We start from the raw sequence: 26774 nt of genomic DNA, 5'->3' as shown, positions 1-26774 counted from the left end.
ACCCCTGGGGACTGACCATATATGTCATTCAAATGTTCGAGACATGACAAATAGGAATATATATGGTTTAGGGGTGGGGATCTCTACCATTTACAAGATATAAGAACTTTCTCAAATGGCAGGGGGTGGGGTGACCCCTGGGGACTAACCCTGTATTTCATTTGAAGTGCTTTATCATGACAAACCAGAATATATATGGTTTAGGGGTGGGGATCTCGACCATTTACAAGATATTTGAACTTTCTCAAATGGCAGGGGGTCGGGATGACCCCTGGGGACTAACCCTGTATATCATTCAAACCATCTTAGCATGACAAACCAGAATATATATGGTTTAGGGGTGGGGATCTTGACCACTTACAAGATATTAGAACTTTCTTAAATGGCAGGGGGTGGAGGTGACCCCTGGGGACTAACCCTGTATTTCATATGATGTGCTTTATCATGACAAACCAGAATATATATGGTTTAGGGGTGGGGATCTCGACCATTTACAAGATATTAGAACTTTCTCAAATGGCAGGGGGTCGGGATGACCCCTGGGGACTAACCCTGTATATCATTCAAACCATCTTAGCATGAAAAACCAGAATATATATGGTTTAGGGGTGGGGATCTTGACCACTTACAAGATATTAGAATTTTCTTAATGGCAGGGGGTGGGGGTGACCCCTGGGGACTAACCCTGTATTTCATATGATGTGCTTTATCATGACAAACCAGAATATATATGGTTTAGGGGTGGGGATCTCGACCATTTACAAGATATTAGAACTTTCTCAAATGGCAGGGGGTCGGGATAACCCCTGGGGACTAACCCTGTATATCATTCAAACCATCTTAGCATGACAAACCAGAATATATATGGTTTAGGGGTGGGGATCTTGACCACTTAGAAGATATTAGAACTTTCTTTAATGGCAGGGGGTGGGGGTGACCCCTGGGGACTAACCCTGTATTTCATTTGATGTGCTTTGTCATGACAAACCAGAATATATATGGTTTAGGGGTGGGGATCTCGACCATTTACAAGATATTAGAACTTTCTCAAATGGCAGGGGGTCGGGGTGACCCCTGGGGACTAACCCTGTATATCATTCAAACTATCTTAGCATAACAAACCAAAATATATATGGTTTAGGGGTGGGGATCTTGACCACTTACAAGGTATTAGAACTTTCTTAAATGGCAGGGGGTGGGGGTGACCCCTGGGGACTAACCCTGTATTTCATTTAATGGGCTTTATCATTTAGAACATTTTCAATTAAAAAGATTGTGTCTATCACAAACGGTTTTCAATTTATAATCATTTGAAAATTTAAAAAAATAAAATCCCATAGGGTTCTATAGTAAAACCCTCTTTTCTTTTTGCCCCTCAAAGTACCCCTTTATAAACCCCATTGCACAAACAAAACCCTGATTGCACCACTAGACATGTTAGTCTAACATATTGTGAAACCCTAAGTTAATCTGACAAGCGGTTTTGGAGAACGGGTGCGGACAAGTTCAAATTTAAAAGCGGCGGAAGAAGAAGAAGAAGAATAATAATAATAATAATAAGAACTGAGCAAAAACAATAAGTCTTCCCAAACTTCGTTTGGGAGACTTAATAAAAATGGCAATTTGAAAGTTTGTAAAATCATTTAGGAATGACTTTTTATTGGTCATATCTTTTATCAATATCAGAAACAAGATACACTTTCATAAATAATCAGGAGAGAAAAATCAGTTGTTAGTCATGAATACACAGTTTAATTTCAGTAATGTATTAAGCTGTAGTTTTTTTTAAGCAAAAAGAAATCCATCACTAAAATGTTAAAAATCAAGTAATTTCTTAAAATACCTACCTTTCTATTTGCTTGGAATGGATTACCAATAGAACAGTTCACCAAATTGTATGATGCATTATTTCTACCTAACCATTCACAGATTGGAGCATTCTGAAATAAAATTTATGTATCTCTTACAAGTTATGTCCATTAAAAATCAAGGTGGATCAATGTCACAGACTGTATTTGGTTAAAGAGTAAACAGTTATGCATTAGAAAAAAAATACATTGCCTGAGACAATTCTAACATATTAAGTTGTTAATTTGAAGCTGAAACATATATTTTACATCTTTTCATGTTCTTAAAATCCTATAAAGCAATAGTTAAAACATCCATCATATCTTACATCACACTTTATCTTTTTAAATACTCATGAAGTGTATCAATAAAACTCGAAAAAAATTTAATTCATGAAATGAAAATTTTCGAACACTTAGTCATCACATTAACTCGTATCACCGACCTTTTTTGTAGCAGCTGAGGAATTTCTTAAAACAACCTTCCATTTTTCTTCAAGTTGGGTTCAATTTGACAAAATTGTATCAGAGAAGATTCAGAGGGTTAATCTTTGAGGCAGCCATAACCCATTGTATCCTATAATACTCTGTGACCCTTTGTATGCCAACTTTCAAAATCAGAAGGATTTATGTACAAGGTCTATCATATTATCATTACTTTAAGGGTATAAAAGATTTGGATTTTAAATTTCAGAGGAAATCTAATCTGAATATTGATTTGTTCAGAAAAAAAACTCTTCTGCAGTCATGTTTTTAATCCAAATGTATAGTAGACAATCTTAAATAAAGGACATAAAATTTGTTTTCCCACAGGGTTATATTGGAACCTTTGTGGATTAATGACATCATGGATGTTAAAATGAATATTTGGCTTTGTAGGAAAAGATATAGAAAACTGACCAATAAGAAGAAAAATTTCCTTTAGTGCCAATATTTTTTTATTCAATCTAAAATACAAAATATTGAACTTTGATAAAGGACCTTCTGTTAGGTACAGTCCTGCAAAGCTTCTTTCAAGTTTGTAGAAGTTTCAGAAAAGCTTAATGTTGAATTTAGGTCATTTTATGTAATGTTAATAGTTTACACTAGCCCTAAGAAAAATAAGTACACTTCAAATTAAGCCTTATATATCATAAACTTGTTTAAATGTCAGGTTGAACCCGGGCCTTTTTTATATTAACCTTAAAATGAAGCATACACTTACAAACTGGTTCCTTATTCCGTTATACTCTACACCTTTAGGTAGATCCACATAAAGATAAGTTTCGTAGGCATCCTCTCCTCTATTGGCAATGTTTATTATGATATCTATGCTGTCCTCATTACCCATTGTTACACGGTTTGTTAATCTAAAACAATTATATGCATATATATAGATATATCCATCCTTTTATGATTAAAACTAAGTTGAATACTGTATGCATGTAAATAAAGGTATGGAATTTCCTGTCTAGGGGTAAAAAGATGGGGAAAACTACAATTTTCTCTCGAAATTTCCTCAGTCCAAGGACTATAATGGCATAAAAAATAAAGTACAGGTACACTGATGCACAGTACAAAACTTGATATGGACTTTTGCATGACATCAAATATTGTCAAACTTTGTCAAAACTATGTCAACCAATATCAAAGGGAGATTTGAATTATTTAATGTAATATATGTATCATGTATGAAATTGTACTTAACCTAAGGTAGCAACTACCATAGGCAGGTTGACCTTAAATGGTATGGTTTTTCAGTTTTTGAACTTTTAATTTGTCATGTTCCCAAATATTTATAAATTTTAGAATTGCAAATTGTTGGTCTTGATTATATGTGATGAAGATTAATTCTGAAACATGTGCAGTGTACACATAAATATGTTAATTTCTGCCATTCCTGATGGTATAACCAAATATAATTGTCAGGTCAGTATTGGCAGACACTACAACCTACAGTGATTACACTATTGACTACATTTTATATACATTGTACAATCCTAGATCATTATTTTTATAGCTTTTCCCCCCATTATATGAGATACTGTATAACAATCACAAAGACTTACGAGTATGGTAATACTGACAGATCGGGAATACACACTTCATCTGGACCACAGTTTTTCAAAATATTGGCCTGAAAAGTATCAAAGATAGTATAGAACTTATTCTCTAAATACAGCACTTGATAACCTGTAATCAAATAATTTTCTTGTTTAAGTTTGCACAGTCTGTCACTGAAAGCAGTATTGAATGGCATGAAGTAAAAAAGGTCACTTCAAAATTATCTATACCCCTAAGAAATAGCAAAACCCTAAAAGCATTTATCATAAGAAATTATTTCCCTCTAGTACTGGGAGAAATTTGTATCACCTAGTGCCTTAGTTACGGAAATATCTGCCTTTAAATGCTTCCCTTTATGAACAATTTTAATTAAATATTTAATCTAAAAATGTTGTTTTGCTTAACTAGAGCTCTAAAGAGCCTGTGTTGATCACCTAGGTCTATGTGCATCTTCAACAATGGAGACTCCCCAACATTGTGGACTATGAGCCAGGTGAGCTAAAAAATCACATTTTTACAAAAACATAGTAGGAGTTTTTTTGTGTTTCATTGCCAATCTAATTACAAATTTGTAAAAATTAAAGGGTCCTTTATTATAAATGAAGATAAATAGTGTATACATTTACCAGCCAAAATGTCAAATTTAAAGATTTCTAGTTTTTATTCACCTTAGCTGATCTGGCAATGGTTAATATCTATGATCTACACTTTTGATGTACTAGCAAGCATATTACTCCTAACACACCTGATTTTGCCTATTTTCCTCAGTTTTTTTCAATTTTTACCTCTTCCAAAGAGCAGTAAATTTATCACAGTTTACCTTTAAATATCACTGCTAAAAAATTATATGGACCATGAATTGCAAAATTGGACTTCCTACTGTCAACCTTTCAGCTAGGACAGTTTTGAAAAAGCTATAGAAGGCAATATGGCTAAAAGCTGAATGGCTGTTGGAATCATGAATAGAGTCTGAAATAGTCATAAATGAGTTCATCCTAAAGAACTATATCAATATATTAATAAAACTCAACATTTCCTCCTAACCTGACTATAGACAGAATTGGTCATAATAAATAAGTTAATCCTTCAGAACCATAGCCTGATTTATATATTGAAAAAACTAAACATTCTCTCCTAACTTCAATAAACCAACATTTACCATATAATAGGTTATTTGCACAATAATCTAATTTTTGTGGTATTTCTGGGCCAGTTTCTGATGGTAAAAATAAAATCTGCCAAAAATAATATCAAAAATGATGCTTCTTACTTTTCTACTGGTCTAAATCTATTCCAATACAAATTAATCAGGATATTGATGGTCCTAAAGTAAAAGTATGATATCTTTTTTTTTTGTTTTAAAGAAGTTTGTTGGGAAGAGTGAATTTTTAGATCCGAGATGAGAAAACTGCCTGTTATATTTTTTTTTTAACTTTAATCTGTGATGAGAACATTGCCTGATAAGTGTTGTCTAACTTTGATCTGTGATGAGGAATTGTCTGTTATATGTTTTCTAACTTTGGTCTGTGATGAGAAATTGTCTTTTATATGTTTTCTAACTTTGGTCTGTGATGAGAAATTGTCTGTTATATGTTTTCTAACTTTGGTCTATGATGAGAAATTGTCTGTTATATGTTTTCTAACTTTGGTCTGTGATGAGAAATTTACCTGTTATATATTGTCTAACTCTGATCTGTGATGAGCAAATTGCCTGATATGTGGTCTAACTTTTATCTGTGATGATTTGCCTGTTATATTTAATAATTGTCTAACATTGATCTGTGATGAGAAAATTGCCTGATAATTGTGTTGTCTGACTTAGATCTGTGATGAGAAAATTGCCTGATATGTGTTGTCTAACTTAGATCTGTGATGAGAAAATTGCCTGTTATATGTTGTCTAACTTAGATCTGTGATGAGAAAATTGCCTGATATGTGTTGTCAACTTAGATCTGTGATGAGAATTCACCTGTTATATTTTTTCTAACTTTGATCTGTGATGAGAAAATTTTCTGATATGTGGTCTTACTATGATCTGTGATGAGAAAATTGCTTGTTATGTGTGGTCTTACTATGATCTGTGATGAGAAAATTGCTTGTTATGTGTGGTCTTAACCATGATCTGTGATGAGAAAATTGCTTGATACATGTTGTCTAAGTTGAACTATGATCTGTGATGAGAAAATTGCCTGTTATGTGTGGTCTTACTATGATCTGTGATGAGAAAATTGCCTGATATATGTTGTCTTAACTATGATCTGTGATGAGAAAATTGCTTGAGTTGAACTATGATCTGTGATGAGAAAATTTCCTGAAGACCTAGTTATAAATACCTCAGCCTTAATTAAGAGTAGAAGTAAAATCTAGTTATAAATATCTCAGCCTTTTAAAGAGTAGGAGTAATACCTAGTTATAAATACCCCAGCCTTTACAAGAGTAGGGGTAAAACCTAGTTATAAATACCCCAGCCTTTACAAAAGTACAGGTAAAACCTAGTTATAAATACCCCAGCCTTTTAAAGAGTACAGGTAAAACCTAGTTATAAATACCCCAGCCTTTACAAGAGTAGAGGTAAAACCTAGTAACAAAATACCTTAGCTGTTTTTAGTAGGAGTAAAATATTTTAGCCTTCTCTAGAGTAGGAATAAAACCTTGTTATAAATACACCAGCCTTCACTAGAGTAGGCATAAAACCTAGTTCTAAAATACCTGTCTTTACTTAGATAAGGGTGTAAAACTTGCTCCTAAAATACCTGTCTAAACTAAGAGTAGGAGTAAAACCTGTCTTTAATAAGAGTAGGAGGTTTAAAATACAGCAGCCTTTTACTAGAGTAGGAGTAAATATAGTTATAAATACCTAAGCTTTTACCAAAGAAGGAGTAAATATAGTTATAAATACCCCAGCCTTTACTAGAGTAGCAGTAAATATAGTTATACATACCTCAGCTTTAACTAAAGTAGGAGTGTACTGGTCTAGTACAGGTTCTAAATTTAGATTCAAAGCCTGCCTCTTCTTCCTTCCACCTAAAACATCATTTATATCATCCTTGGCTAACTTAAAATTAAAATTCACTTGAATTGGTGTTAGCTTGTCTCTGACCGAGTCGGCCTGAAATATAATATGATCAATTAATATCTTCCTATGTCTAAATTTGGGTTACAGGAGGCATGCTTCCTTTACATGTGATGAAGGTTCTGGTTTGTAAAGTTTGGAATTATGTGGAAAAAAAAGGTTTGTCAATTATTTGAGCAGAGCAACAATTTATTTAGCTTGTTTCTCCAAACAATATAAAAATCCAGCAAAACTGCATGCATAAAGTAGTTGCATAATCCCATATTCCCTCTAGTTAACAATTTAACAGATTAAACTTTAGATGATTATAATACAAGTGTAAGTTACGCAGGGGTTAAAAATTCAAATATGTCAAAATATGACAAAATTCAAATAACCAATGAAACATTTTGTAATTAAATTCCTCAAGATGCATGCCCTTAACCAATAACATAACAATGCATAAACAAAACAGCTACTTACATTTTTTATATAGACAAAAGAATTGTGACAAAATGTTTTATTCCTTTCTAATTCTTTATCTAACAGCATTTCCTCTGACATCTGGGTTGCCAAAAGAAAAACTCTTTTGTTGGTTTTCTTCAGAGAATCAAACTCCCATGAAAGGTCAAACAAAAGTCGCTCAGAAACACCAAGACCATTATACTTTACACATGTTCCAACATTGAAGCTAAGATCAAAATATAATTGAACAGTGGTTGTTTAAACATGGTGAATTCATATATATAAAACATGTTTTATTTTTTTTATTACCCTTCCCCTGCTAAGAAAAGTGGAGGAATGTGGTTTTTTTTTCCCCTGTGTGTATCTTTTCATGTTTCCTTTATTGAAGTGTACATGGTTTGGCCATGGTCATGGTTTTGTCTCTTAATGCTTTTAAGCTGGAAACTTTTAGTTTTGCAGAGATATCACCAGGATTTTGATTTATCTAATTTTTCATAAAATAAATACTTATTGAAATTCATTGATTTTTTGTGTATTTGAAATTGAGCATATTAACTCCTCTAAGTTGTTTTTTTTCCCAGCAGGTTATTGCTTGTTCATATATCAGAGATATACATATTGTAAAGATAGAAAATTTCACAGATTTAAAGGTTGCAAAACATCCCTGGCCATTACTTAAGAATGTTCGCTACTCTGTTTCAAAATAACAAGTTTTTTAAAAGACTATTATAAATTGATAGTATAAAAATAAATAAACTAAAAAAGCAGAAAAAAATGAAGGGTCCATCTGCTTGTTTTCGAGATATAAGCCATTGAAAATTTGGCGGGAAATAATTCTCTCTAGATTTTTCATACATTTAACATTGGCACCTTTTTTCTTTCAAAAACGATGAAAAAATAACAAAAAAGATGAAAGAAAAGTAGAGGTTAGTGGGCAAAATTTTTAATGGCATTACATGGATAAAACCAGAGGATTCCGAATATCTGGCAAAAATTCAAAAACAAAAAGAGCAAACATCCTTAAGGGCACAATACAGTTACAGGGGAGATAATGCTAACGTAAAATGTTATTTTTGGTAACGTCAAACTGTCAGAAAAAGATACATTTTCTACTTATTTAAACCATTAGCTTGTTAACAAGTACATGGAAGCCTCTTTTTAAACATGGCATTTGGTTTGATTGTGTATGAAGAATCTTTGTACCAATTTTTATGAACAAATCACAGATGATTGTTTTTTTAAATTAGATAAATATACAGCAAAAATGCTGGGTTTTTTTTTCTAAAATCATGAAAATTCAATAACAATTAACTATGTCCAAAGAATAGTTACACAAATTTAGATCATACTTATGTAAAGAAGATATTCCAAATGCTTTTACAAAAATCTGCTTGTGTTAATCTTTTGAAATAAAAAAGTAAGGTATATCTGTCCAAAGCATAGAAATGAATGTCTGAGAAACTGAATTTTGAGTAAATTTCTATAATTTCGACCCCATTTATCTCTCAAAATAGCACATGACAGTATATTTTTTATTACATATTTAAATTGACTAGGTATAAAATAGCTTCTATGCAAGTTTACATCAAAAATTCACCATGGGATCAAAACTGTATCATATGGCCTTGAAAATGAATAATGAAACTTACCACAGAACTGGCGTTGGACTCCATGTAACAGGGCAACTCTTTTTTTGTTCCAAATCTATAGTTTGTGGTTGTAGTTGTACACTGGCAGCAACTCTTACTATGGGTCTTGCCCTTAAACATAGATATTTAGATTATATATCAAATTATGATACTGATGGTTTTTTTTATATGTTTTCATTATACCAGAATGGGAGATAATTTACTAACTAGGTTGCAGCTTTTACTGATAATAGTCATTTCTTACATTGTCTCTGAAAAGCTCATAAATGTATTTACTTTCCTCAGTTTGTAAACATCCAAATCAACCAACATCTTTAAGCTATTAAAACTATTTTCTCTCAAGTAAAGTATTTCTTACAGGGTAAATAAAGTTATATAATTTTTCCCTTTTCTAGAGATTGGTCATATAATTTAACATGGTAACTCTTACCAACGTAAAAGTAATTCTCTCTTTTCCAAATTAACTTTAAAAATTGAAATTAATTTGCTGATCATACCTTAGAAATGTTACAGTGATCACTCTGACGAAGATGACTGGTTATTGAATTACTGAAAGATCTTTTTTCTTTTCATAAAACATATTCCTATTTAATTACTAAATCACACCTAACTTACCACAATTGAAGTGCTGCCTGTGATTCATATGCCCCAACTAATAAATCTGAAAGTAAATCACATTGACAGTTACAATGCAACTGACCCAACTTAATATCAGTTTCTACATATTTGAATTATTTCAACTTTACCCTTACTCATAGGAATATTTTAGTTTTCAAACAAGCAGGGTTATGACAAACAGTTCTTTATAGACCCATTCAGTTTTCTAATTATGTTTTGCACATAACAAATATCTGTTGTAATCGTGTATCAAAGCAGTTCTAATTACTTCAAATGTCGTAAAGTGAGGTCTTTGTAAGTGCCAATCTGCCTAAGAATCAAACTGTAGTGAAAACATGACAAACAAAAACCCACTCAAGATTACATTAATTTAAGTTCAAAATATATAATGGTGCACGAATATAACATTCGTTTCCTTTTCCTGTTCTGGTATTTCAAGATATAATTTCGTTGAAATGCACTAGAAATTACCAAATGAGGGGATCTAACTCCATGATTTGCTATCATTCTAACCAAAAGTTATTTAGAGATTTCTTGAATTACCAGACATGCAGAAACGAAAGACCTACCACTTCAGAACGAGGGTTACTATAAAATAGGATGGTTAGGTCAGCAGGTTTTTTTCTGTCATGTTTTGAAATTATTCTAAATTGCCTGATTCTTACAAAGACTGGCACTTAATATACCCATAGAGTACTCGTGTTTAAAAGTTTCTGAATAAGAAGTTGTTAAAAAATAAATTAAAACTACCTGGATACTGGTTTTTGTCTAAGTCAAGTCCTCCAGACAAAGAAAATCCAAAACTTTTAACAGATGGAAAATCAGCACCATGTATAACCTTCAATGATAAAAATTATGTCTTAAACATTTGTGGAGTACTGTATACACTTCAAGGGCCCAATTAGTTGTGGGATACTGTATACACTACATAGCCCAATTAATTCTTGAATACTGTACACACTACAAAGTCCAATTAATTGTGAAATACTGTATATAGGAAAAAGCATCTGTGGATGCCTGTTTTACTATAAGCCCCAATTTATTGTAAGAAGAATTATAGGCTCCATAAACACCTGACAAAAATATGCCATTTTGATCATCTTTTTCTAAATCAATTTCCCTCCATGCACCATCGATTGTTAAAATGATGCTTTTCTTTTCTTCAGTTGCAGGATCATATTAATTATTCACATGAAAAAAAAACTATTTTATTAGTTTTCAAAATAATAGGCAAATCATTGAAATTAACGAAATAAATTTGTCATTAAGGGCAATAACTCTCATATGAGTCAATAAATGGTTTTGGGTCATACAGCATTTCTGTAGATCTTCTTTTGCTGATCATTTTTGCAGTTTAGAGTGTCTGCATATCTTATTCTATTAGTTTTCAAGACAATAGGCAAAACCCTTATATTTGGAAACAAGAGGCTGTCAGAGTGACAGCAAACCGGATTTTCCTGCATGAAAATGATATTTGCAAATCTGGACCCCCAAAAAGGATAAGTAAAAATTAAACATTAACACACACAACAAAAATAAAATACCACATAACAACTGTGACATCTACCTTCAAAACAAACATGACTTAAAAAAAATAGTTATAAAGAAATTTTTTGACAACTCCTGACTAAAATCAATTGAACTGATACAATCATTGATAGACTATCTATCCATATACTTATCAATTACACCATTTCTGTTCCAAGGGAAATAACTCAAAATAAAAATAAATCATATAAACTGGAAATCTCATTTTCTGTTGTATAAACTATGTATAACTTTTCGCTCTGTTAAGGTCTACAACTCAGCAACAATAAAAGCTAAAATTGTAAAAACTTCTACAACGCATCATCTTAAAATTTGATAGAAACAAACTGTAATGTATTCTGTTGACAGTTATTATTTTTATACTCTCTACACTACACTTCCACACAATCTTATCAAGAAAAAGTTTTCATATTTAATTAAATGGTATTTTTAAAAATCTCATTGCAAATTTATTTGCTGTTACTCGTTTAAAGCCTTTTTCTGTAACGAAAAAGGAAAGTATGCTAGATACACTTACTAGAAATGTGAAGATATGATTGAAGCTTTAAATTTTCTCCTGGACAACATATATGTACGTTTCGGCGATAAAGTGTATCGACAGGTATTAGGTATTCCTATGGGCACTAATTGCGCCCCTTTAATAGCAGATTTATTCCTATATTGCTATGAATCACAGTTTATGGCCAAAATCAGTACAGACACATCATTGTTACATTTGGTTGACACATTCAACAATACCTACCGTTATCTTGATGATGTTTTTTCATTAAATAATCCAGAGTTCTTCAAATATACTACCGAAATTAACCCAAAGGAACTTACTTTAAATAAATCTTATATAAACAGCAGTAGTTGTCCTTTTCTAGATTTAGACATTTCAATTTCTAAAGGGAAACTCCATACAAAAATTTATGACAAAAGAGACGATTTTTCATTCCCTATTGTTAATTTTCCTTTTTTAGACGGCGCTGTTCCTTTGGCTCCATCATACAGTGTTTATATATCCCAACTCGTTCGTTATGCCCGTGTGTGTAGTGATGTCATAGATTTTAACGAACGTAATCAATGCATCACTGGTATATTATTAAGTCAGGGATTTCGTTACCATATATTGCTTAAAACATTTACTAAATTCTTTCATAGATACAAAGATTTGATTAGTAAATTTAGCTGTACCTGTAGAAAACTTATTAAAAACGTTATTTCACATCCTAAATTTTGCAGAATATTGTACTAAAAGCGCGGAAATCACTATGTAATCCATGAAAACTTAACGAACCTTTAAACAAACTTATTACTATAGGTTATCTTATTAATGTTGTAATAAGATCTTTGAATATTGTTTTCATTGGCACTAACATCGATTTTGTCATCAACAAATTAAAACATAACTAATTTTAAATTCTTTTCGAATGGTTTTTTGGGATGTATATATACACATCCACGTTTATTTTCTATTTAGCAATTGTCTTATCTATATATAACATCATACATATTTATAATAAGGTTAAATCCTAACTATCCTACTGCCTGTCAATACTTTTATTTTGGCATTGCACAAGTCATGTCTTCTTTGACTGTCCATGGCTTTAAAACACTAAATCCCTGCCTGGGATGTGTTTTAATTGATTTTAGCCTCTGATGCATGATTTTTTATTATGAATTGTTTTTGGCTTTTAACTAGCTTTCAGTAACTGTGAGTACTCTCAAATGGTACTTTCGTGTTAATTTGACCTGTTGACACAATTTGTAATGCATTTCTGTTATTCAATGTTTACTTATTTTGTGTTATATCTCATCTTACTATTTTTAATATGTACCACCTTTGATAAGTATTAAGTATGATGACAAATTTTCACTTCTGTACTCGTACTATGAACAACAAATTTATTTTGTAAACAAGAATGTGTCCATAGTACACACATGCCCCACTTGCACTATCATTTTCTATGTTCAGTGGACAGTGAAATTGGGGTCAAAACTAATTTGGCATTAAAATTAGAAAGATCATATCATAGGGAAAATGTGTACTAAGTTTCAAGTTGATTGGACTTCAACTTCATCAAAAACTACCTTGACCAAAAACTTTAACCAAAAACTTTAACCTGAAGCAGGAAAGACGGACGAACGGACAGACGGAAGGACGGACACATGAACGAACTGACGCACAGACCGAAAAACATAATGCCCCTAAGTGGGGCATAAAAATGTTTCGGTACTCCAAACAACAAAAATATTATATTTAAATTTACATGTGTACATTACTTTATTTATCCCCATTTTGTCCTAGGTTAAAGTTGTCTTTTTGACACAGATACATCTTTTTCATTTATATTGTGTCAAAGATCAAACTTATTCGTTCAGTGTATATTTACTTGTTTTATTTTACTATGTTTCAATTGATATTTTATTGTGTGTCTTTTTATGTTGTAATGTTACACCACTGTTTCAGGTTAGGGTGAAGGTTGGCATCTGTTAAAACGTTTAAACCCGCTGCATTTTTATGCACCTGTCCTAAGTCAGGAGCCTGTTGTTTAGTGGTTGTTGTTTGTTGGTGTGGTTCATAAGTGTTTCTCGTTTTTTATATAGATTAGACCGTTGGTTTTCCTGTTTGAATTGTTTTACACTAGTCATTTTGGGGACCTTTATAGCTTGCTGTTCAGTGTGAGCCAAGGCTCCTTGTTGAAGGCCTATAATTGTTTATTTTTTACACATTGTGACTTGGATGGATAGTTGTCTCATTGGCACTCATACCACATCTTCTTTTTTATATGTAGGTAGTTTTCGACACTGTAGCATTTGCCTGTTATGAATTTTAAGATATCATACAATTACTTCCTTTTACCAATATGTTCTATCTTAGACATTAGCAAGTTGGTTGAATAGCCTTGAGAAAAAACACAAACTCTATACTAGATACCTTAAGGATCATTCAAGTTTGGTTGAAATTGAAGAGATGAGTTTAGAAAACATTCAGAGATAAAGACAGACATCAAGTGAAGGTAATTGTTCACATTGCCCTTTTAACCAGATGAAATAAATATGAGTTAACTCAGCTGTAGGTTTCTCTTTTACCATTAACTATCTGGAAATAAACTCACTTGTGAAACCTGTGTTAAAATTCCTTTCATAGAACCATGGTAAATGTAAATTGCTCCTTTCCCTTCTTTTCCCCCGTATGGTGCCCCTACTGCTAAATCTGAAAAAGTAATTGCCTTTGAATAAATAAATCTATTGATACGTCTTAGGTGTATACTTTCTTTCTTCAAAAACATGATTTAGTTCAAAAAGAATTTCATATGTAAATAATAAGGAAATATGAAGTTGATATCATTCTAGATGGAAATACAAATAAAATAGTAAAAAATTGTACCAAAAACTACTCTTCTATAATAATCCTGATAAAATAGGAATGTTAACACAAAAGTTTATGAAAAATAACTCTTAGTTCATTGAGTATTCTTTTCAAAGATAATGGTTTTTTGTATGTTTTTCTAAAATCATAAAATCATACCTTTATATCCATCATAGTTGATGTCACCAAGTCCTGTCAACGCAGCTCCAAAACGAGATTTAGCATCATGTCCTTCTAATATATCATATCGTTTCTTTGGATTAAACTGTCTCTGAAAATAAACCACAAATTCCCAATCATCATTACACAAAGAGCCATGACAAGATTTCATGTGAAAAATATACTAAAACATAAAGTTAGATTTCAATGTTAATGTGAATAATTACAAATCTATATTGTACAGTTGTATAACAATACAGTATTTACCTCACCAATTGTTAACAGGTACAATAATAACAGAGAAATATAGATGGCATTTATTCATTTGCCTTACAAAGCCAATACCCAGTGAAAATTTGCAAGGTACTATGGTAACAAATAAGATATCAGAAAATACACAAACCTGTCTATTTTGGTAGTACACATAGACTCTGCCAGTATCATAGCTATTTACAGAGGTGTAATTTGAATACAGTGGTGCTCCAACAATAATGTCATCAAGGCTGCAAAAAAATGTGAAAAACTAGAATTTACACATTTTGAAAATATAAACCTTAAGTTAATTATTGCAATTATTACTAATATTCACTCTCTTCAAAAATGTGTGGTATATAGAATCAGAATATATTTTTATTATTTTCCAATAAAGGGTTCACAGGGGTCATACAACATAGCTTAAAGTTATATTTAGTTTTAAATAGCAGACAAGGTGTTGCTAAAGAACAGAAGACACCATGAGAAGATATAAGGAAAAGGGTTGTACCGCCTCTATATCTGCAAAGTACATTTATTTATGCTTATATGTATTTAAAGATAATCCATTAATCAGACAAGTTTATACCACTTACATAGATTTTGTAAACTTTGCCCAACTGTAAGAAATTTTACTCAAATAAATTGGTTGGATCATGTTGTTGGAGTAAGTGACCCAACCCAAGTCAATTATGCCACAAAGATTTAATGTACAATTCAATTTTTAAAACAATTTGCAAGGGCTCGGCCAAAAGATGTTCCTCTTTACAGAAAATTGTTTGTATTCTTAACAGTTTACTACTTAATAAGCTAAATTTGCTAATTCATCATCAAATAAATTGAAGTAGAAATACCATTTAAATTATGCTTCATATATAATTCGACATAATGGAACACTTCTTACAAAAAGATATTATAATGTAAGATCAAATATCAAACCGAAAATATTTTGTAACCTGTGAACTACACATCAGCTGATTACACCATATGTTTAAGAATATTACATAATATTAAGAAGATTCCCACATCTGACACAATCTGGCAGGACCATCAACATTCCATGGAATTTATTGCTTCATAACAGTTATTTCTACCTGATATAACATTAACTAGAATGTCTTACAGTGTAATAACATAATATCAATGTAATAGGCAATGCAATAACAGAACAAAGACCCGTATTTAAATAGATCCATAAGTCTTTGAACACCTATCTCTGTTTACATTGTTGTAATGAGATTATGTATTGACTTGTGACCACTAAATCAGTTAACACTAAAAAAGATTTGCTTCAATCTAATTCTTCTAGAAATCCTGTATCATTTTCAAAACAGTCTTAGTCTGGGAGAGTATGATTCATTTATCAGTTGCAATTGGCTTTCAGTAACTACGAGTACTCTTAGATTAGTACTTTGCGTATTTTGTATTTTTTGTGCTTCTTCCCAATTTTGATGAGTCTAGCCAATTTGATTTATTTTTAAAGCTGTTCTCATGTTGTGTTGTTACAACACTGTGCAAAGATAGTGGAGGGTTGAGCACTTACAAACATGTTTAACCCTGCCATATTCTTGGGCAAAACTTCAATTGCTTGCTGTCTGTCATATTTGATTTTTTTCGTTTATTGTTTTCACTGAGAATTTCCAAGGAGTCAAAGTATCATCTCTAATTAAACGGAATTTTGGTATAATTGTTAGCAAAGGGAGAGAACCACACTACAAGTTGAATTATATGGGAGTGAAATATCCAAGCTAATCCTGTGATTTGATTGGTTACTTTGACAGGGGATATCAGCCCATATACCCCTGTGAACGAAAACAAAGATAAGAATGGTATTTAATGTTGAAATTAGGACACTCCAGTATAAATATATATGTTAATCCGATTTCAAAGGGATATTGGCTCATATACCCTGTCTGTCTTTTATATCCCCTGAGCCGTCTATGACGATCCCAATTTAACATATCATATCCAATGTAAAGCTGGATGGAAAGAAACATTCAACATAAAGAAAGGTTAAACATGGACAAATCAGCATTCAAACCTTAACAATAGGGTATTCATCCTCCTCAGATGATTCCTGTTATACCACAAATCTGCTACAAAAAAACCTGTACCATTTCAGAAAAGGGTATCAATCTTATCTTAAGAATTTTAGTCTCTGTGTGAAACTGATGCTTTTGTGGTCATAGAAAAATGTGTTTGCAACCAGAACTTTAACCTTCAATCCACTAACAAGTTCAGTCTGTTGTAAAATGCATACTTACTTGTTACCATCCAAGTCCTGTACAGCTAAGGCATAACCAAAATATGCTCCAACCTAAACAAGACAAAACTTATATCATATGTAAACAATAAAAACTTGTGATGATAAACAATGTATATCAAATGGACAACTGGTTTCAATTAAAATCTGTTTTAATGTTCTGTAAACAATGTCTTGGATAAATTATTTTTTCATTAGTTGTTATTGGCATTGAAGTAGCTTTCAAAAACTGTAAGTACTCTCAAATCAGTACTTTGTGTTTTAGTATTTTTGTTAGTTGTTTTGTCTTTTGTATAGATCTGACAAATCAAGTCCATTTCAACTGATTTGCATAGTTTGTTCCTATGCTATGCTGTTAAACCACTGTCCCAGATCAGGGTGAGGGTTGAGTGCTGGAAAACATTTTTCACCCCGCCACATTCTGTATGTACCTGTCGCAAGTCAGGAGCCTGTAATTAAGTGGTTTTTCGTTTGTTGGTGTATATATTTGTGTTTTTATTCTTGCTTTGTACATAAATCAGTTCTGTAGTTTTTTTCGTTTGAATTGTTTTACATTTTTCAGGTCATGGCCTTTTATAGCTTGCTGTGTGGTATGGGTTTTGCTCATTGTTGAAGGCTGTATGGCAACTTTAGTCGTTAACTTCTACGTCATTTGGGCTCAGGTGGATAGTTGTCCCATAGGCAATCATTCCTCATCTTTTTATTTTTATAATGTACTATTAAATGATCTTCAGTTTTCAGAAATACGATCAAAGTAAGCAAAGATTATATTCTAAATTTTGGCCAGTTGATACATTTATAAAATTATAATGGGTGGTGGCTGGGGTTTGATGAAATTTTCTGCATATCATTTCAAGCATTCACTTTAACTGTTGAAGGGAACTGGAGTATTTGGGATAAACATTACTGAAACTGAATGACAAGCTTTGCAGCTGATAACAATGTGCTTAGGTTTTTTTTGTGGGTTTTTTTTTTCAAATGTGGCAATTAATCCTTGCTGTGGAGGAAACATGCTTATAAAAGATAACAGACAGAGGACAGTCTAGTGAAGAGACTACTCAATAACTAAGTACCCTTATCATCTAAGTTTAACACATTTTGAGAAATCAAACAATTAGGATCTTCTCAAAAAATGAGAATGACACTTTTCAAACCATTTTCTTTGAAAAACACTGAAAACCCATTAAATTGTGAAAGATTGATGTTAAAAGCATTTAATTTTTGTATTGAGAAAAACCGTGAATGTTAAATTGCATCACTTAAGATAAGCATTTATTACAGAGAGCTGTTATATAAATTAATTTCAATGCTGAATTCCTGATTCTGACTTTATAATAATCTGCTATTTAAAGTTGACCCACAAAGATACTGGTATTTACTTAACTTTTATACAGAAACTATAAATTCCACACATTTCATCATAGACGAAAGTACAGTAGGATTTGTAAAACCAAAATATTCTATTGTAGCAGAGCCAAAATTATTTTACAAATACAAACAGAATGTGTCAATGGGACACAGATACCCAATGATTTATGTACAAAGCAATAAAAATAATATGATATACACGGTACACCATATATATTATGTTAGGTTGAAAAACAAAACAGAAGTTGGTCAATTTCGACCTGTATTTGTGTTTGTGGCGCCTAACAATATTTCCAAATACTTTGGTAGAGCCTTATTTAAGTTAATATAACTATAAACTGTTTTCAGATATATATACAGACAAATTTCAAATCATTACAAAACAACAATCATTATAAATATAAGGAAATGTGGTATGATTGCCAACGAGACAACTATGATGTCGAGATGATGAACAGCGTTTTTTCAATGATCGTTGTTTATTTCTGAGCAGATTGTTGTTTCACATACATGTCTCCAATATGAACAAACTATAATAGTACAATAGATAGTTGTAGCATTACATCATGAAGAATGACAGACTTATTCTATAAATATCCTAAGCATCTACAATGATCCATAAATAAAGATTCTTGGTGCCAAGGCGTTAAAGATGTCTGTCAATAGATATGTCTTGTTCAGTAACAGGTATCCAGAGAAATAGCAATAAAAAAATCACTAATGCAGATAACTAGATTTATATATGTAGAAAAATATTTGGATTAAATGTAATAATAGTCAAATCAAATCTGTGGGATTACTAATTCAAACATGATCTTTTCAAAAAGTATAGAAATACTTATATAGTTTGTGTGTGAGGTTTGAACCCATTCTCTTAAAGCATCTTTCTATTTTACCATCAACTGTCCATTACACATCAAACATGCCACCACCAACACTTCAACATATTTAAAAATAAGGGAAATCTGAGATTTAACTCAAACAGTACACAATAGTAAATGAATCAGAGAAGTTCTAAACCAAATATCTGGGATTTATACTACAAATTGCTGATGCCTTTCAAAGTCATTGACACAATAATCTGATCTCAAATGACCCACTTCACTAAGCATTCCTTATCAGGAGTGACTGTAGTAAAGTGGTTCATAAATTTTACTGGAGACTGGGAGGTGATTGAGGGGATGGGTTACAATTGTCTGTAAAACATTTTGATGATAATTAATAACCATATTATTTCTATGCAAAAATGAAAAAAAAGTAGTAGTGCTTATTGTGAATATACTGAAAAACATTTACTTATCAAATTGGTTTAAGTGTTAATTTGCTCTTTCATCAAATTAAATTCTCTTTTAATACATTTTTTTAATAATATTTCCAAAGAATATGCCCATTAAATAAATCTAGGTAAAAAATCTAGCTGATAATTTCTTTGTATTAGAAGAGGGCTATTAAAATTCCTATAGAAAACTTCTTCCTCATAAAATTGGCTGTATAATGAAACATAGATTCCTTTCTTCTAGAAATCAACTGACTTTGTTATATTATTTTGCATCAGCAGCCTGTAACTGATTACCTAACACAAGTCTATCATAAACAGAAAATTAAGTAACAAGTTCTGGACAATTTCCAAAGTTACATGCTGAATATGTATATCTGTCTTACACTTTAAGATTGTATGTAATTAATCTTATTTAGATTAAAAACTGGTTTTAAATTACATTAATTTTCTAATGAGAACACTCCTAACATAAAAGAGGAACTATTTGAACTTCAACCTTTTTCAATTTTAAGATGACAAGGCCACAGCATATCGAAATTAATTTTACACTGTGAAAAAGGCAAGCTAAGTGCTTCCTTCAGAAAAATGAATGTTATATATCTTTTATTATCAAAGTAAGCGCAAACTCCATTACTGAATTAATTGGCTTTATACAGAAATACCAAGTGAAAAATCATCAATTCACTAAAGGTTCATCTTCACATGAAAAAAATCCAATTTCAGGACCAATTCTAAGAAAGGAAGAAACTTGTGCTTAGTCTATCCTTGTGATTTTCAAATTATATATCATGATTGATGGAAAACTAATATTACAATTAAAATATACTAGTTATTCTTTTTCTATTCAGATGCAGTCATTAAACAACTCATTGTTAAAACTAGTAGAACTAAAACTCCATTAACCTATTCTAATTTATTGAATCCATGATGATGTGGTTGCTCTGACATAATCTTAATTGTTTTAAACAGTGACCTTCATCTACCTGACAGCCATTCAATTCATTGATGTATTACTTAATTTCTAATCAGTAAGTAAAAAGACAAATATATTAGCCTTTTGTGAATGTCATTAGCAACGATTTTAGGATGTGTGACTATGATCAAATCTTACAGAAGAAAAATATGATCCAGACACTACCTGACTTGATCCAAACAGGTTAAGCAAAATTATAGCCAAACACCCTTTTAACAAGCTGTCAGAAACTTTAACATCATTTAATCATCCAGTAAAGAGCTGTTAACAAAATGCTCCGAAGCGCGCAGCTTGATACAAATGCAGAGGCCCAAGTTAAATTTTGGAGCCTTTGGACCTTAATTATGACTAATTTGAAAACCATGCCCAAAAATCAAAAATCTAAATACACGGTTAGATTCAGCATATTAAAAAATCAAAGAATACCCGACTTTGAGTCAAACCCCATTGAAATTGGTAAAAAAATAAGCAATTTATATGAAGTATTAGATTAGCATTGTTTTTTGGCCCCTTTTTCACCCCTAATTCCTAAACGGTTAGGGCAATGACCCCAAAAATCAATCCCAACCGTTGTTTTTTGGTATGGAACCTTGTGGTACAATTTCATAGCAATCCATAGACTTATACTCAAGTATTTTCTGGAAACCAGAAAATCCTTGTTTTTGGGCCCCATTTTGGCTCCAAAACCGTTTGGGCCATAACCCCAAAATCAATCACCTTTCTTTTGAAGTATGGAACCCTGTGGTACAATTTCTTAGAGATCCATACACTATACACAACTTATTGTCCTGAAACAAGAAAAATGCATGTTTTTGGCCCCTAATTCCTACACAGTAAGGACAATAACCCCAAAATTGTTGATGTCGTATAAAAAATTTGTTATAACAGTAAAAGGGCTAATTTTGAAAGAAACAGGAAAACTTTCGCGCCAAAAAAAAACCAGTGGATCAAAATTTTTCAGTCATTTGTAGTGTCAATAAAGTTCTGGTAGACTTTGAACTAATAAGCAACTGTCTTTGGTAAGCCTGGTTCATTAAACCTGTGTACCACTGAGATAGTTTAACTCACCTGTTCTCCTGTTATATTTCTAATGATGGCTAGTTCCTGTGTGTAGATTGTTATCTGAAAAACATTAACAAAGTTGATCTGTATAAGAAATATACTACACAATTACTGTCTTTTGATGAGGTAAACATGTGGTTTTATTTACTTTAAAGAAAATGTTCACTAAGTGCTCAACATAGCTAAAGTAAATACATAAAGTTTACTTATTTTACCAAATAAAAAATACAGTATTCGTTATTTTAAACTGGCCTTTACAAAGCATAGGCTAACACATTAATCTATAAATCATGTCTATGCCATTCTCTACAGCAACCTTATAATCAAATATAGTTATTCAGTTCATTAAGATTTTTGATAATCTACTTTTTATGATTGTGGTAAAATAAAGCTGAAGATGACATTTATTTCATAGTTACCTGTCCTCGAAGAAGTTCTGCTCTAGGCACTCCAACTACATATTCTGAAACAAAAAGCAATTTGCTATTGATAATACATAGCACATTTGAGTGAGCTTATGAATGTATGAATACTTACTTGGTCACTATTGCTTATTTAGCCATAGCATGTTTAAGCTTTTGTAGTAATGGTTGATTCATTCTTCCACTAGATGATTTATGACTCTCTTAATAATTGATTAATTTGTTATTGTTGGTTACACATTATTAACACAATCTGATTAATATAACATTTTCATTTTTCATAGGACCTGTCTACAGATTTGATGAAACTAATTTTCCATTACATTCAGAGGCTGGAATGTGTATCATTTCTGTGTCAATATTTGCTGGTAAATGATCCAAAGCATTGGGCCTATAGGAAATGCACTGTTTGAAGACATTTATCAGTGGTACAGAAATGGTCTCAATGTACTCATGGAATCTGTCTGGTGCTAATATTTATGGCTCTATGTCATCTTTTACAATGTAAAAAGAAACATAGGTCATGGGGTAAATGTCTTATAGAAAGCAAACCTTAATAAAATGCTCCACAGGGCGCAGCTTGATACGACCGCAGAGGTCGAACCCTGAACAGTTGGGGCAAGTATGGACACAACATTCAAGCTTGATACAGCTCTGAATTTGGATTGTGATTAAATATTTGACACAGCATAGGTTTCTGACACAGAATGAATGTGGTCTAAGAACTTAAAAATTTTAAATTGGACATTCACCTATTATGGTCCAATATCCAAAATCTAAATACATGGTTAGATTCAGCATATCAAAGAACCCCAAGAAATCAATTTTTGATGAAATCAAACAAAGTTTTATTTTAGACCCTTTTGACCTCAATGTGGACAAAGTTGATAACGGGGCCCAAAAATCAAAAATCTAAATACATGGTTAGATTCAGCATATCAAAGAACCCCATATATTCAATTTTTGTTGAAATCAAACAAAGTTTAATTTTGGACCCCGATTTGGACCAACTTGAAAACTGGGCCCATAATCAAAAATCTAAATACATGTTTAGATTCAGCATATCAAAGAACCCTAAAAATTCAATTTTTGTTAAAATCAAACTAAGTTTAATTTTGGACCCTTTGGACCTTAATGTAGACCAATTTGACAACGGAACCAAAAATTAAGAATCTAAATACACGGTTAGATTCGGCATATCAAAGAACCCCAATAATTCAATTTTTGATGAAATCAAACAAAGTTAAATTTTGGACCCTTTGGACCTCAATGTGGACCAATTTAAAAACGGGGTCCAAAATCCAAAAACTTAATACACGGTTAGATTCAGCATATTAAAGAACCCCAAGAATTCAAGAATAAAACCCCATTGAAATTGATCAAGAAATAAGCAATTTATACGAAGTATCTTCTTTTGCACAATACTGTGCAATTGAATATTTCTTGCTATTGCGCAATACTGTACAATTGACAATTTCTTGCTATTGCGCAATATTGTGCTATTGGATATTTCTTGCTATTGTGCAATACTGTGCAATTGAAGATTTCTTGCTATTGTGCAATACTGTGGAATTGAAAATTTCTTGCTATTGCACAATACTTATTATATAATAATTCACACATCCTGTTTGGTGTGTATCTCCTACCATATCATTATTATTTGCTTTTAAATATAAATCAGAAATAACCAACTTAAAACGGAAAATTTTAAAAGAAAAAAAAAAGGAAAAAAAGAAGAAAAAAAAAATCCCCCCCCCAAATTTTTTGAACCCCCTTATGATTCATCACCCCCAAACTCAATCCCAGCCTTCCCTTTGTGGTATGGTACCTTGCAGTACAATTTCAGAGAGATCCATACACTTGAACACAAGTTATTGTCTGGAGACTAAAAAAATGCTTATTTTTGGCCCCTTTTGGCCCCCAATTCCTAAACATTTAGGGCAATTACCCCCAAACTCAATTCCAGCTTTCCCTTTGTGATATGGAACCTTGTAGTACAATTTCATAAAGATCCAAACACTTACACACAAGTTATTGTCATGAAACTAGAAAAATGCTTGTTTTTTGCCCCTTTTTTGGCCCCTAATTCCTAAAATTTTGAGGCAATTACCCCCAAAATCAATAACACCCTTCCCTTTGTGATATGGAACCTTGTGGTACAATGTCAGAGAGATCCATACACTTACACACAAGTTATTGTCTGGAAGTTACAAAAATGCTTATTTTTGGCCCCTAATTCCTTAACTGTTGGTACCATAACCCCCAAAATCAATCCCAACCTTCCTTTCGTGGTATTGAACCTTATGGTAAAATTTCATGGAGATCCATTCACTTAAACTAAAGTTAGAGTGCGAAAACCAATGTGTCTTCGGACGCAGTGGACGACGCCGGACGACAACGACGACGACGACGACAAAACCAATATACGACCAAAAAATTTCAATTTTTGCGGTCGTATAAAAACAAATGATATGGTCTTCCTTGCAGGAAACCATACCATGAGACAAATTCTATTGCCCACAGTGTGAACATTGAATAAATTCAACGGAGACAACAAAATAGCTTTATATTGATCTGAGCAGAAATAAGACCATAAAGTGCTAAAAGGCTCATGAATTTTAAGAAAAGTCATGCATGGTGTCAAATTTGAATCCCCCCCCTCCCAAAAAAATATCTAGTTATTTCTTCTTAAATTATTAATTTTGTTTTGTGTTTCAGGGTTCTCCCAAGATCCATGAAACCAATTATAACTATGAAAAGTTAAAGTATCAAGTTTCACTTACCCTGTATAGAATCTTCATTAAAGTTTCCCACAGCAGAAGAATATCCTAAAAGTATAACAAATGTATTATCAAGCAAATTTCTCTAGGTGTAAATCTAACTTTAAATTGAACATTAAACCATAGTCTTATATAATTTGAAAATGATTTGGACAAGGCTATATTTCCTAACAAATGCAGATACATTTACTGTATAATATAGAACTTATATGGACTTAACTGAATTAGCAGTGATATCAGTCATATAAGTAAAGAAATCAGTCTTATTATTAGTAAAGATATCATTCATTATATTCTTAAAGAAATCAGTCATAACATCAGTAAATATATCAGTCATAATATAAGTAAAGAAATCAGTCAGAACATAAGTAAAGATGTCAAGTCATTATATCATTAAAGAAATCAGTCATAATATAAGTAAAGATATGTCATAAAATAAGTAAAGGAATCAGTAAAGATATCAGTAAAGGAATCAGTCATTATATCAGTAAAGATATCAGTCATTATACAAGTAAAGATATCAGTCATAATATCAGTAAAGAGATCAGTCAATATATCAGTAAAGATATCAGTCATTATACAAGTAAAGATATCAGTCATAATATTAGTAAAGAAATCAGTCACTATATCAGTCATTATACAAGTAAAGATATCAGTCATAATATCAATAAAGAAATCAGTCAATATATCAGTAAAGATATCAGTCATTATACAAGTAAAGATATCAGTCATTATACAAGTAAAGATATCAGTCATAATATATGTAAATAATCAGTCATAATACATGTAAATATATCACAGTCATAATATCAGTAAGAGATATCAGTGATAAGATAAGTAAAGATGTTAGTCATAACTAGATATCATTGAGATGGGAGCCATCTCTGTGGGCCCCGCTGTGAATAATGTGTGGTAAAAAATTTGTATCTTTATCATTGGACATGGGGTTGTCAACTAAAACCAATGTTTATGACCTTGACCTTTGACCTAGGAAGTTGTACATAAATTATGACACACCCTCTGGTGTTGGTTTATATACATGTTAAGTATAAACATTGAAATCATAACGGTTCTCAAGATATAGAGCGAACACGATCTTTACCATAGGACATGGGGTTGTCAACTAAAACCAAAGTTTTTGACCTTGACCTTTGACCTAGGAAGTTGTACATACATTATGACACACCCTCTGGTGTTGGTTTATATACATGTCAAGTATAAACTATGAAATCATAATGGTTCTCAAGATATAGAGCTGACACGATCTTTACCATAGGACATGGGGTTGTCATTAAAACCAAAGTTTTTGACCTTGACCTTTGACCTAGGAAGTTGTACATACATTATGACACACCCTCTGGTGTTGGTTAATTTACATGTAAAGTATAAACTTTGAAATCATAACGGTTCTCTAGATATAGAGCGGATACAATTTTTTAAGGACGGACAGACGGACGGACAGACGGACGTACAGACGGACGGACAGACAGACGGACGGAAGGACGGACAGACGGACAGACGGATGGACAGACAGACTGATCACTATAGGGCGTCCGCCATTCGGCGGGGCCCTAATTAAAGAAAAGATATCAGTCTTAATTTTAGTACAAGTATAGGACCCTGTTTACACTTGTACAAA

The 26774-nt window shown here is 32.0% G+C and overlaps 1 protein-coding gene across 2 annotated transcripts in view; it reads right to left on the bottom strand.

Annotated features, from left to right (window-relative positions):
* Window positions 1–26774, bottom strand: part of LOC127730675 (integrin alpha-8-like) — a 99201-nt gene that overhangs the window by 15339 nt on the left and 57088 nt on the right. For both annotated transcript variants that reach the window (XM_052239187.1, XM_052239188.1), the window contains exons 8-22: window positions 25139–25183; window positions 22353–22396; window positions 21940–21993; window positions 17253–17305; window positions 15140–15239; window positions 14737–14848; window positions 14324–14421; window positions 10425–10512; window positions 9672–9717; window positions 9057–9167; window positions 7426–7633; window positions 6832–6999; window positions 3896–3963; window positions 3052–3196; window positions 1848–1940 (exon numbers count right to left, since the gene is read on the bottom strand). In XM_052239187.1, the coding sequence (XP_052095147.1) occupies window positions 1848–1940; window positions 3052–3196; window positions 3896–3963; window positions 6832–6999; window positions 7426–7633; window positions 9057–9167; window positions 9672–9717; window positions 10425–10512; window positions 14324–14421; window positions 14737–14848; window positions 15140–15239; window positions 17253–17305; window positions 21940–21993; window positions 22353–22396; window positions 25139–25183 (1433 nt within the window). The remainder of the gene's footprint in view (window positions 1–1847; window positions 1941–3051; window positions 3197–3895; window positions 3964–6831; window positions 7000–7425; window positions 7634–9056; window positions 9168–9671; window positions 9718–10424; window positions 10513–14323; window positions 14422–14736; window positions 14849–15139; window positions 15240–17252; window positions 17306–21939; window positions 21994–22352; window positions 22397–25138; window positions 25184–26774) is intronic.

The sequence above is a fragment of the Mytilus californianus genome, unplaced genomic scaffold (assembly GCF_021869535.1).
Source record: "Mytilus californianus isolate M0D057914Y unplaced genomic scaffold, xbMytCali1.0.p SCAF_2, whole genome shotgun sequence".
NCBI classification, from domain to species: domain Eukaryota; kingdom Metazoa; phylum Mollusca; class Bivalvia; order Mytilida; family Mytilidae; genus Mytilus; species Mytilus californianus.
This window is presented reverse-complemented; position numbering and strand designations above follow the sequence as displayed.